Here is an 11529-nt window from a genome sequence, read left to right as displayed (position 1 = left end):
TTTCTTTCTTTCTTTCTTTCTTTCTTTCTTTCTTTCTTTCTTTCTTTTTCTTTCTTTCTTCTTTCTTTTTTTCTTTTTCTTTCTCTCTCTCTCTCTCTTTCTTTTTAAATCTTTGTTTTCCCTTTTGTAACCCCCCCCATGTAAGATTATTTTCTACATGTACTACCTTCTTGGTTCAAAGAGCCCCCAGTGGGGCTGAGTGATGTCCATGAGGGCCCCTGGGAGGGCCATGGGCAGACCAAAGAATTGGAAAAAGGAAAAGGAGATAAGAAGAAACAGAAATAAAAAAAGAAGTATGGGGGAGAGAATGTGACAGTTGCCTAAAGCAAAGTGACCCTGCTTGTACACCGAATAGACGCACTCACATGGCGTATGGCTTCTGGCCAGACCAAAGGAAGATACCCATGCTGGTTCCTCCTTTCCTGTTATCTGCACAGCTCTTCTACTCTATTTCCTATTCGGTCAGCCTGTGATCATCCCACACCCCGTCTGCCTCCAGGCAGCCCTGGCGGCTTGGCAGAGGGACTGGGAACAGCCTCCGGGGTGGAACCTCACACAGACCTGCATTTCCAATCTGGCTCTGCCAGCTCGTGGCACTGGGTCTTGGGCACTAGATCCTCAAGACTCAAGAGCCGTGCTGCATGCGTAGTAGGGGTCAGTGGCCACCGAGCAGAACTCTCCGATCACTTTCTTCTTGTTACTTCACCTCCAGTCCTCTGGGTGGTGAGGGCCGTCCGTCTTGCAGGAACACTGGTGCCAGTGGAGGGCTGGCTAGAGGAGAGGTCAGAGGGCACTGAAGGGTACCCGTGATTTTACAGTCGGATCTGGAAGCAACCCTGATCTGGGATAGCTCTCTGCTCCACGGGTTCTCAGATGTCAGCAGGCACTGGAGTTCCTGGAGGGCTTGCTAAGACACAGAGGGCTGGACCCCAGCCCCAGTGGGTCTGATTCTCGCAGTCCAGCTGTGGGGGTGCGGGTGGGGGGTTCGGGCAGAAGGTCGCAGGTGCTGCCGGTCTAGGAACTGAGGGGCACTGGCCCAGGCTGTTCTCACACCGGGGCCAGAGTGATTTGTTTAAAGCCTGGCTTTTATGATTTCCCTTCTCTGCTTAAAACCCTTTAGCAGCTCCCTGTAAGATGTACTCTGAGCTATCAGCTGTAAGAGTAAAACGGTGACATTACCTCCAGAAGGAGCTCAGGGGCATCCAGGCATACAGGAGACAGGCACAATCATCTCTCAAGGAGATAAGAGATGTAATTGTTCTGTCCCCCACTTGGCTGGACCCCTTTGTGTGAGATGCCGCTCAGACATGGTAGACACTTTCACCGTACCCGTGTATGCGTATAAATCTCCAAGCTTTTTCTCACTAACAAATGGCGTTCTCTCTCCTCTCTCTTCATTTGTTGGCAGGGAGGGTTTTTTGGTTGGCAGGATGGTCTTATTTCCCTAGCACAACCCTAACCAGCTTACTCTTCTCTGAGAACCACCCTGCAGCCTGGGATGATGCAATGAGGTTCTCTCTCCCAGGAATGTGGACTCAGTACTGAGAGACACAGTGTGCACAGGGGCCGGGGGAGGGGGGAAGGGAGTGGGGGAGACGGAGGGACAGGGAGAGGAGAGGGGAGACAGTGAGGCAGACATGTAGAGAGAAGCAGAGGTACTGATTCTTAAGGGCTTGTCATCTGGGGTACAGTTCCACTGAGTTCTAGCTGCCAACCCGCCGCGAGCCGCTCCATGTCCTACAAAAATCCCTTTTGGATTTATGCTAATTGCAACCAACATAACCTGCACGGAGATATTCCGGTTGCCCTCATGAGGAAGTCCAGATTCCTGGACATGGTAACAAAGGTCTCCACGATCCCACACCTGCTTACCCCCCCATCTCTTATCTCAACACATTCACTTCCTACTCTAGATTTCAGTCATACTGGACTACTTTTTAGCTCCTTCCACTCTCCAGGCCTTGAGCATGCTGTTTTCTCTCTGCTTGTAACATTCTTTCCTCCTCATCTTTGCCTGGTCTATACCTATTTGGTCTTCACATATCAGTGTAGGTGTGTCGTTTCCTCCAGGAAGCCCTCCCAGATATACAGCTTCTTCTCCATGTTCCTGGAGTACCTTTAGCTGCCTGGTGACTTGTCTTTCTTTCTCCCTAGATTTTGAGCTCTGCGAGGGCAAAGGCTGAGTCTCAATCGCTGTTGTATCTGGGAGTCTAGCATAGTACCTGGTACTTGGTGGGCACCCAGTAAATACTCGTAAAATGAATGAATGGTGTGCCTCCTTGCCATCAGTCACCTACCCCAGTGGCAGATTGACAACACTAAAAAGAAAAAATGAAAATTGCTTTGGCTTCAAGCTATAGACTGTCAGTTGTTAATACTCCTGAGGTAAAGAATCAGATACTACCATGGTTTGGGAATATCCTATTACCTTCATTGTATCTCCCCCCCACCCCCTTATTTAATGATTGTGCCAAGGTTTCTAATTAGAGAAAAGGCCTCATGCATTTATTGATTCAAATGTGCTGCATCACCAGGGAGATTTTGAGTATAAGGTTAGAATTTAGCATATCAGAAACTCAATCCATTTGAGATCTCTCAAAGAGGTTTGCCCTTGGGTCATTTAGCACAGCCTTTCATAGTCACTGAAAACCGTTGTCATGGTAATCATGGAACCTTTCATGATTTTTGTATATGAGTTAATGAAGATATTGGAAACAGCCCAAAGGAATTCATACTTGGGTGTGCATTTGTCTCCATATTAACCCAATCATTGTTTTGAACACACATCTGCCCCTGGGCTGATTCTCTTGGCTCTCGGTACTGACAGGAATAAATAAGGAACGGACTCCTTTTTAGTATTTTAGGCTTGGAGGCTGTGGCTGGCTGCCCTTTTGGTCTCATTTCAACAGGAAATCCCACATGGAGCGTTTAAAGGAACAGAAGGAAAAAAGAATGGTGTGTGAAGCAAATATCTTTCTTTTATTTTGGATTATTAATGTTGCTGATTTCAAGCATCTAAATTTAATGCCTATAAAGAAGTTTCAGTTGTGGAGAGCACAGAACATTAACTATATCTATGGCATTTCTTTTATGGTCCTTTATAAATATGCCTTAACTAGGCCTCCATCAAGTCTACAAATTTAAGTCCAGATATCTCAGTGTGCTTACAGCATTTGAATGTGAGCATTTCCTTCTATGTCCTGTCCTGCTAGTGATTTTCCAATATCCATTCTTCCTTCTTTCCTGTAATACAACCCCATACTTGTAGCTTAGGCATGTGGATGCTTGAAATCAAGACATTTCCCATTCTCCCTTAACGCTGGCTAGTGGTATTTAAGGAGAAGTGGTATATTTGATTTCCTGGACTTATCTCTAAAGCGATGGGTATACATCCTTCTTCATCCCTTCCTACCAAATGGAACATGGACATGATGGATGGAGCTGGGGCACACATTTTGGACAATGAGTTGAGAGCCATGTTGAGGAAAGCAGAATGACAAGGTAGAAGGAGTCTGGGTCCCTGAAGATTGTGAGGCTTCCATAAAAGCCCAGACTGAGTATGTTTACAGGAGAGAGGAAGAAACTTCAGTCTTATTTAAGCAGTTGTTATTCTAGATTTCCTGTCATCTAATCTTAACTGATATACCATCCAAAAATGAAATTTATTTTTCCTCTATCCACTGATTAGGTGTGAAACCTTCTGGGCTTTGCTGTGAGATTTACCTTCTGATCCCAGAGCATGCTGGAAGGAGGGCAGATTTGTATTAGCGAGACTAAATTTTCTGGTATGGGGAATTGACATTTTCAATGGCAAGAAAATACCTACTCCAGCTTAGCCATAGAGACACAGTGTTGCCTGGTCTTTGTACGTGCATTTTGAAATGTTCCAATATAATGGAACCACATATCTTTCACCTAAAATCAGCACTCCTATCTCAAATGCTTTTTGGAATGAAGTAGGTGATAAATAATAATCATTACTAATCCGTCTGAATGCAAAGCAATTGAAGTAAGACAAAAAGTCCCCAAACCTTCCAAATTATCTGAAACAAGTACAACAGCCCTCTACATGGAAGGCACAAGCCTTATGCTAATGAGGAATTGCAGTTTTACTTACCGAGCTTGGGCCTTTTGATCTTCTTTATTTGAGTCATGCCTTTATTTGAGTGTATTCCAGTCGCCAGCAAAACTACATGGAGGAAATGAAAGAAAATCTAATCAATATCATTTTACCCAAACACTTTCTCTCTTCTGACCCTTATTGTTGCTTCCATCACATGTTAAAATAGTCTCATAGGTGGAACTAATGTTCCCTTAAATGAAGGTTGAGGAAATAAGATGAATAGTTTGTGTACTTATCTTGGCCCCTGCTGAAGGAGGCCTTCCAAAAACACCTCCTGGGCACCTGTCCTCTGTTCTGCTGCTTTGTATTTCACCACACCAAGTCTGCCCTCTCTAGTCTCCAAAGGAGGAAATGGGGGACCCGAGAAGTACACTCATTTGCTTGGTGCCAGAAATAAACGATGGAGGTAGGGTGAGCCCCAAGCCCTTCTTGGGCTCTTTCCTCTTCTCCACACTGGGGTTCCAAATGGCTAATTTTCAACTGGTCCGAGAGCCGCATGCGCATGCGTATGTGTGCGTGTGAGGGAGAGAAGGAAGGTAGAAGGGAGGGGCTGTGGAAAAGCCCCAGGGGAGGGCTGTCTGGGAGAGGAAGACAAGGGGAAAGTGGGCCGGGGAGAAGAGGGGGACTGGTCACAGGGTCTGAAGGGAGACCAGAGTGTCCCCTGGTGGTCCGCTGGAGCAGCACCAGCTTCTGTACCCCGTCAAGGTCCACTGCACGTAGCTGACCTTCCTCCTCGGAAACGGGAGCAGAGCAGCTTTGGGAGACTGCTCTCTTGAGGAAGTATAACAACAGAGGAAGAACGGGGAACTCTTTATCCTTTTTAGTTCAAAGTCGCACTACCAGCTTGAGCCTTGTGTTTTTAAAAAATAACACTGACCAGTTTTTTCTTATTACCAGAATAGTACATGTTCCTCACAGAAGAATGTAAAAAACACTAGGAACAGTACAGAAAACATAGATGAACACAAAAGATATAATATTTTCATTTTTTCTATTTGGTCATGCTCACACTGTTTACAATGTTTTTTTTAACTTATTTCTACTTAAGGATATATACAAACATTTTGTCTTGTCATTAAATGTTCCTCTCGCAGTAATTTTGAGTGCCTGAAAGGATTGCAATGTATGGATGTACCATAATTTAGTCAACTTCTGACTTAATATAAATAGCTTCCTCTTTGTCCTGATCCTTTGTTATTTCCTTTATTTAAAAAAAAAAAAAGATTTTTATTTACTTATTTGAGAGAGAGATAGCGACAGAGATAGCGAGAGAGAGTACAAGCAGGGAGGAGGGGGAGAAGCAGGCTCCCCACTGAGCAGGGAGGCCGACCCGGGACTCGATCCCAGGACCCTGAGATCACGACCTGAGCCCAAGGCAGACGCCCAAGCGACTGAGCCACCCAGGCACCCTTATTTCCTTTAAATAAATTTCCAAATAGGATTTCTTGTCTGGAATATATGCCCACTTAGAATTTCGATATGTATTGTGAACATTTCTCATAGCAGTTTTTTAGTAGTAACGTCTAAAAATGCTCACGTCTCTGTCCCGACGCTAATTCTACCTGTAGATGGAAAAGCAATGTTTTCCTTTCAAAAGGCTAACCAATTCTGTATTCTTCTTCCTTCCTCTCCAAGCATCCTTCTACCTCACCCACTGCTTAACTTGCCTCTATTTTAGCCACTTTTTTGAGAAACTCACTTTCTGGGTAGGGTTGGGACTCCAGAGGTAAACATGGAGCGATAGAGTAATCAAAATAGGCATTCTACTTCGTGGTGTGTGTGTGTGTGTGTGTGTGTGTGTGTTTATCACAACACAGATATTCAATTTAGGCATAAATGGAATTAGGAATTCTTTTTTTTTTTTTAAGATTTTATTTATTTATTTGACAGAGAGAGAGAGAGAGAGATCACAAGTAGGCAGACAGGCAGGCAGAGGGAGAGGGAGAAGCAGGCTCCCCGCTGAGCACGGAGCCCGATGTGGGGCTCGATCCCAGGACCCCGGGATCATGACCTGAGCTGAAGGCAGACGCCCAACCATCTGAGCCACCCAGGCGTCCCAGAATTAGGAATTCTTGATTGGCAAATAACTTTGAAGGAAAATGCCACCAGGGTTTTTTAAGAAAACTTTTATTTATCTTGTGATTATCTAGCTAGTCTGCACCAATTGTGCAGCTCGTGAATTGCCCCCAGTTTTGACGAGTAGCATGAGCTGAGGCTGGACAGCTGACATACCATGTCTTGCAAGAACAGACACATGAAAGAGAACTGAGTAGGAACCACAAGTCGAGCCAAGCGGAATGAAGGCAGACATTTTTTAGGTGTTATTTACTTCTGGGGTTTGGGTGGGTGTGTGTCCTGGAGGTCTAATTTTTATAGTAGTCTCTGTGTCATTTAACTCTGTGTGAAGACACATCTTCGTTTTATACACAAAAACAACGAATCCTAGAATATTTTAAAGAACAAATACTAAATAAATATGTAGAAGAAAATTAAGCAAGTTAACTAGAAAGAGTAATTGAAATTGTCATAAACTTGGGTATCAATTCTTCTGGAAAATCAAATACTGTCCTTCTGGGCCTCTGTGCTTGTGGCAAGTGGTTTATAAGTCTCCATATCATTAGGACTATAAATATTTCAGTAAGACCACCCCATCACTCGCATTTGCTCACCCACGACCCTCCAGGCTGAAAACACGCATAGCTGGGTTCAGTTTTACCGCAGTGGTTAATAAAGTCATTATTTTCAATGGTACACAGAGGCCCTTTCCTAGGCTTAGACGCTTGTTAATTAAAACTCCCCAGAAACCACTCCTCAAGGGGAGGGCTGGTCAATAGGCTGAAAATGTGCTTGTGCCCCGGAGTCTTCATTTCTCATCTGTAAGGTTTCTCTTGCTACATTGAGGTGTGAACTGAGTGTTGAATTTGGGAAAGGGAAAAATCAGTCTTGTGTCGCTTTTCTTAGGAAGCCAGGCAGAGCACGGGGATGGATGACTGATACTCACTTCAAAGTACAAAGTGGACCACGGGTCTGAAAGCCATTCCCTTCTGCGGGAGTTGCTAGTTATCAGGCTACTGAGGCCATTAGTGTCTAGAAGGCTTGAGGAAATTAAGTCTAGAGTCCAAAGTTCCAAGGCAATCATGGTTTATGGAATTTGCAGCAATACTTCTCAGCTGTTAAAAATTCAGTGTTCTAGTTTTGAATAACATTGACTAAAGTTCTCACCCTTTGACAGCAGTGCTTGAAATTTCAACACAAACTGAATGTTGAAATTACTTTTTCAAATAAAAGATTTCCTCCCACTTCTCACTCCTTCCTCTCTAGAGTAGCCATCCGTATAGTTAAGGTGGCTGAGGCATAATTGTTTTAAAATTCAATTGAAATAAATTATCATCCATATAGCTCATAGATAGAGAAATGCAAATGAATTAGCTTAAAACAATGTTCAATCTCATTAATGGTAAAAAATGCAAGCTAAAGCCAAACAACAGGATAGTTTCCCATGTCATGTCAGTAAATACTGAACACAAGATTATACTTAATCCTGGCATGGGTTTGAGATTAGGGCACTTAGGTACACTGCTGGTGAAGCTAAGCAGGTGGAGTCATTCTGGAGAGCTATTTGGTAATATATTTCAATAGCCTTAAAAATAGTTACATTCTTTGTCCAGGAAATTATACCCCTAGGAATATATCCCAAGTTATAATTAGAGATATGACAAAAATTTATGTAAAAAATGTTCACTATAGCATTATTTATAATGGCAATCTGGAAATAATGAAATGTTGGAAATGTCCCAACGGTAGGGGTATTCTGAGCATTTATTACAAATGATGTGTTTAAGAATACTAGATGAACTGGCAAATGCTCAGCTCTAACCTGAAGGATGATTCTGACAAAATTAGAATATATGCAGAAAGAAATGAGTAGAACAAACATACCAAATGGTAATAATGATGGCATTGTCATTTCTATTTTATATTTGTATATTTTTCCCATTTTATAGTATATTCCATATATAAATCCCATATTTTATAGAGAATATGTTTCTTTTACAATTAAAAAAGACAAGATAAATTGTTTTTTAATTGGGTCATATTGAAATCCCATAGACTTATGACAATGAAAAGTGCATACCGAAATCATCAGTATGGTTAACGGGCACTCGTATCCCAGTCTTCCGGCCAGTAATGAATTTTAATCAGAATTCACTTACTTTCAAGAAAGACATAAAGTGCCAGGACATCTAATCAATGACTGAATCAAGAAGTACTTACTGAAAATTTATTATGTGTCTACAACTTTTATAGAAATGCCTCCGTGTAGCCCATAAACTCCAGGGCCCCTCAAGATACCAACTCTAGTGGTGTTGACAAGGACTCTCTCCTTGACCAAACTTTAATGGGGCTCCTCCAAGCCCTCTTCCCAACTGGCCTTTGACCTTGGGCTTCAGTCTTCCTCCTTGTTGGTCTTGCATCACCCGGTTTTAGCAAGAATCCTGTTCAGAGAGAATCCCTACCCTTGATATCTGATCACCGTGGTCTGCCTTTAGCAAGAATCCCCCACCCTTGATGTCTTCTCTCAGTAATTTCCATCCACTGACCCCTGCAACCTGCTGCTCGGATATAAATCTCTGTGTTCCTTGTTGTATTTGGAATTGTGCCCAGTTCTATAGTGAGATCCCCTCTATTGCAGTAGTTCCTGATTAAAATCTGTTTTTACCACTTTAAACACTCTCCAGCTCTGGTTCTCTTTAAGTGTCCACAGTGCCTTCCTGAAAACTGATTTACAAAGCAGATCATTTTAAAGCAGTTCAAATTTCCCCCATGCTTTAATTTGGTATTATGTACTCAATGAAACATCTAGCATCATATAAATCAGAGCTTCATAGCAAAGACAGGACAACTCATTCTCTACAATCGTATAAATCATAAAATTATGCTTCAAATCACAGAATACTAAAGCTGGGAGGAGCTTTGGAGGTTATCTTTTTATTTTATAAAAAGGGCACAAAGGTCAAGGTTACCACCTTGACTAAAGCTGTAGTTCTTCGGGGGAAGAAGCTGGAACCAGACCGCAAGTTTGCTGGCTCCTGTCTTAGCCTGTTTATTCATTCCACTTGCTTCCCGTAAGCGCAGCTGTTGATTACACATGGTGCTCCAAAGACAGCATAAAACTCTGCTGTTTCTTAAATTCAAGGATGTCTAAAACAAACATGCTAGCTCTGATATATATTAAACACTTAATTGACATTAATTTAGAGGGTTTTGGGGGGATCATTGGACAGTACTGTGTGATATTTGATTCATAGTACATATATATTTTGGTCTTTTGGCTAAGTTACTAGGTCATAGCTCCCCAAACTCTTGAAATTTCCTGAATGATAAGAGCAATAGGGGCATCTTTTGTTATAATATTTTGTTTCTTGTCCTCCATTCCTGAAATCAGATCCATAAAGGTGAAATAGATGTCTTGCTATTCATAACAAGCCCCTTTCAATCACAATTGAGTTTATGTTAATGAGATAACTTTGGGGAATCCCTAAAGATGAGAGAGCTGGTTGCCAGGGGAACCAACCTCAAATAGAGGGTTTTGGTCCCACTCTGATTTCTGGGCAGGGGAGAGGGGCTGGAGGTTGAATCAATCACCAAAGGCCAATGAGTTAATCAAGCATGCCCATGTACTGAAGCTTCCATAAAAAACCCAAAAGGATAGGGTTCAGAGAGCTTCCATGTTGATGAATCAGAATGCTTCTGCATGCCACTCTGCTGGATCCCAAACTGCAGAGGGATAGAAGCTCCTTTGTTTGGGACCTCGCCCCATATATCTCTTCATCTGGCAGTTGGTTTGTATTCTTGAATATTCTTTGTCATACACTGGCAATCTATAGTCGTGAGTAAACTGGTTTCCTGAGTTCTGTGAGGCACTCTAGCAAAGTCATCAAACCCAGAGAGGGGGTCATGGGAACCTCTGATTTCTAGCCAGTCAGTCAGAAGCACAGTGCCAACCTGGACTTTCTGTTGGCATCTGAAGTGGGGTGTGTGTGTGGCAGTCTTGTGGGACTGAGCCCTTAGCCAGTGGAATTTGATGCTGTTTCCAGGTAGACAGTGTCAGAATTGAGTTGAATTGTAGGACACCCCGCTGGTGTTGAGGAATCGCTTGGTGCAGAGCAAAAACCCACACATAGGAATGAGGTGCAGAGTAGGACTCTGATACCTTACAAATCTAGCATCCCTGAGAATAATTTATTTCACAATATTTCTTGAGTACCTATGAGATGCGCTTAGCACTGAAAATGCAGCAATGGGCAGGACACAGCTCCTGCCCTCAATGAGTTCACAGCTTTGGGGGAGACAGCCTAGTGGCAAGGTGAACACCGTGCAGCTATGATGAGAATCAATACAGGGCACCGTGGAAGCCCTTAGGAAGATGTGATCAAATGGGGGGTGGAGGGAAGCTTCCTGAGAACCAGTAGGGCTTGTGGGGGTGTGGGAGCGAGAGGAAGAACATTCCAGGCAAGGGACCCAGCATGGTCAAAGCCCTGGAGGGGAGAAATGATGTGAGCCCTGGGGGACTAACAAGGTCAGTATTTTTTAGGTCCTTGGAAACCAGAGAGGGCTCTGTGGGGAGTGAGGAGAGCAGAAGACAGCAAGGGCTATATCAGGAAGGCCTCCCCAGCAAGCAAGGCACTTTTAGAGATGTGGACTCCATCCCAAAGACAAAGGGGAAAACGGAGGAGTTTAAATCAAGAGTGGTGGTCAGACGTGGTCTTTAGAGAGATTAATTGGGGTGTGGAGGAGAAGGAGTTAGAGGGGTCAGGATTTGGGTCAGGGAGGCTGTCCCAGTACTGAGGAGAGTGACAGGGGAATGGCCATGGGATGGAGACAAGCAGATGAGTAAGAGAGATGCTGGGGAGGTAGACATGTGAGGACACAGAGAGGGGATTGTGTGACAGGAGTCTCCTTTGCCTGCTTTGATTTCTCGCCTTCTGAATGAGCAGCCCTGAGGGGAGAGAGTTCTGCAGAAAGGCAGGCTGCGAGAGGCCGGGGACGAGGAAGGACAGTCAAGTCTCCATTCGTGGTTCTGTGATATGGGGGACACGCAGAGTATGAAATGGCCTCAGGGTTTGCTTGCTTTGTGTGTTTTATAGGAGCTAAACCCTTCCTATTTCTGACTCCCCTCCTGCCCTATGTAAGAAACCCACTAACCAATGGGGGAGTGTGAGAGGCGGTAGCCTCTCAAAGGACAAGGTGGGAATGAAGGATCCTGAGCTCCAGGGTGACTATTCATTAGCAGGTTGGTGGGGCAGTCTGGACCAGAACCCATATGGTCCCTCCGACTCCCTGTCTAGTCTCCTTCCACTGTGTGAGCGCCCTCTTGCCTTCCCAGTGTCACCTCTTTCTCTTTC

The 11529-nt window shown here is 43.9% G+C and overlaps 1 protein-coding gene across 2 annotated transcripts in view; it reads right to left on the bottom strand.

Annotated features, from left to right (window-relative positions):
- Positions 1-11529, bottom strand: part of VIT (vitrin) — a 101136-nt gene that overhangs the window by 67276 nt on the left and 22331 nt on the right. For both annotated transcript variants that reach the window (XM_032410289.1, XM_032410290.1), the window contains exon 3: positions 4118-4189. In XM_032410289.1, the coding sequence (XP_032266180.1) occupies positions 4118-4189 (72 nt within the window). The remainder of the gene's footprint in view (positions 1-4117; positions 4190-11529) is intronic.

Source organism: Phoca vitulina, unplaced genomic scaffold (assembly GCF_004348235.1).
Source record: "Phoca vitulina isolate PV1807 unplaced genomic scaffold, GSC_HSeal_1.0 scaffold12, whole genome shotgun sequence".
Lineage (NCBI taxonomy): Eukaryota > Metazoa > Chordata > Mammalia > Carnivora > Phocidae > Phoca > Phoca vitulina.
Note: the sequence above shows the minus strand (reverse complement) of the source record. Positions and strands in the feature narration are given on the sequence as shown.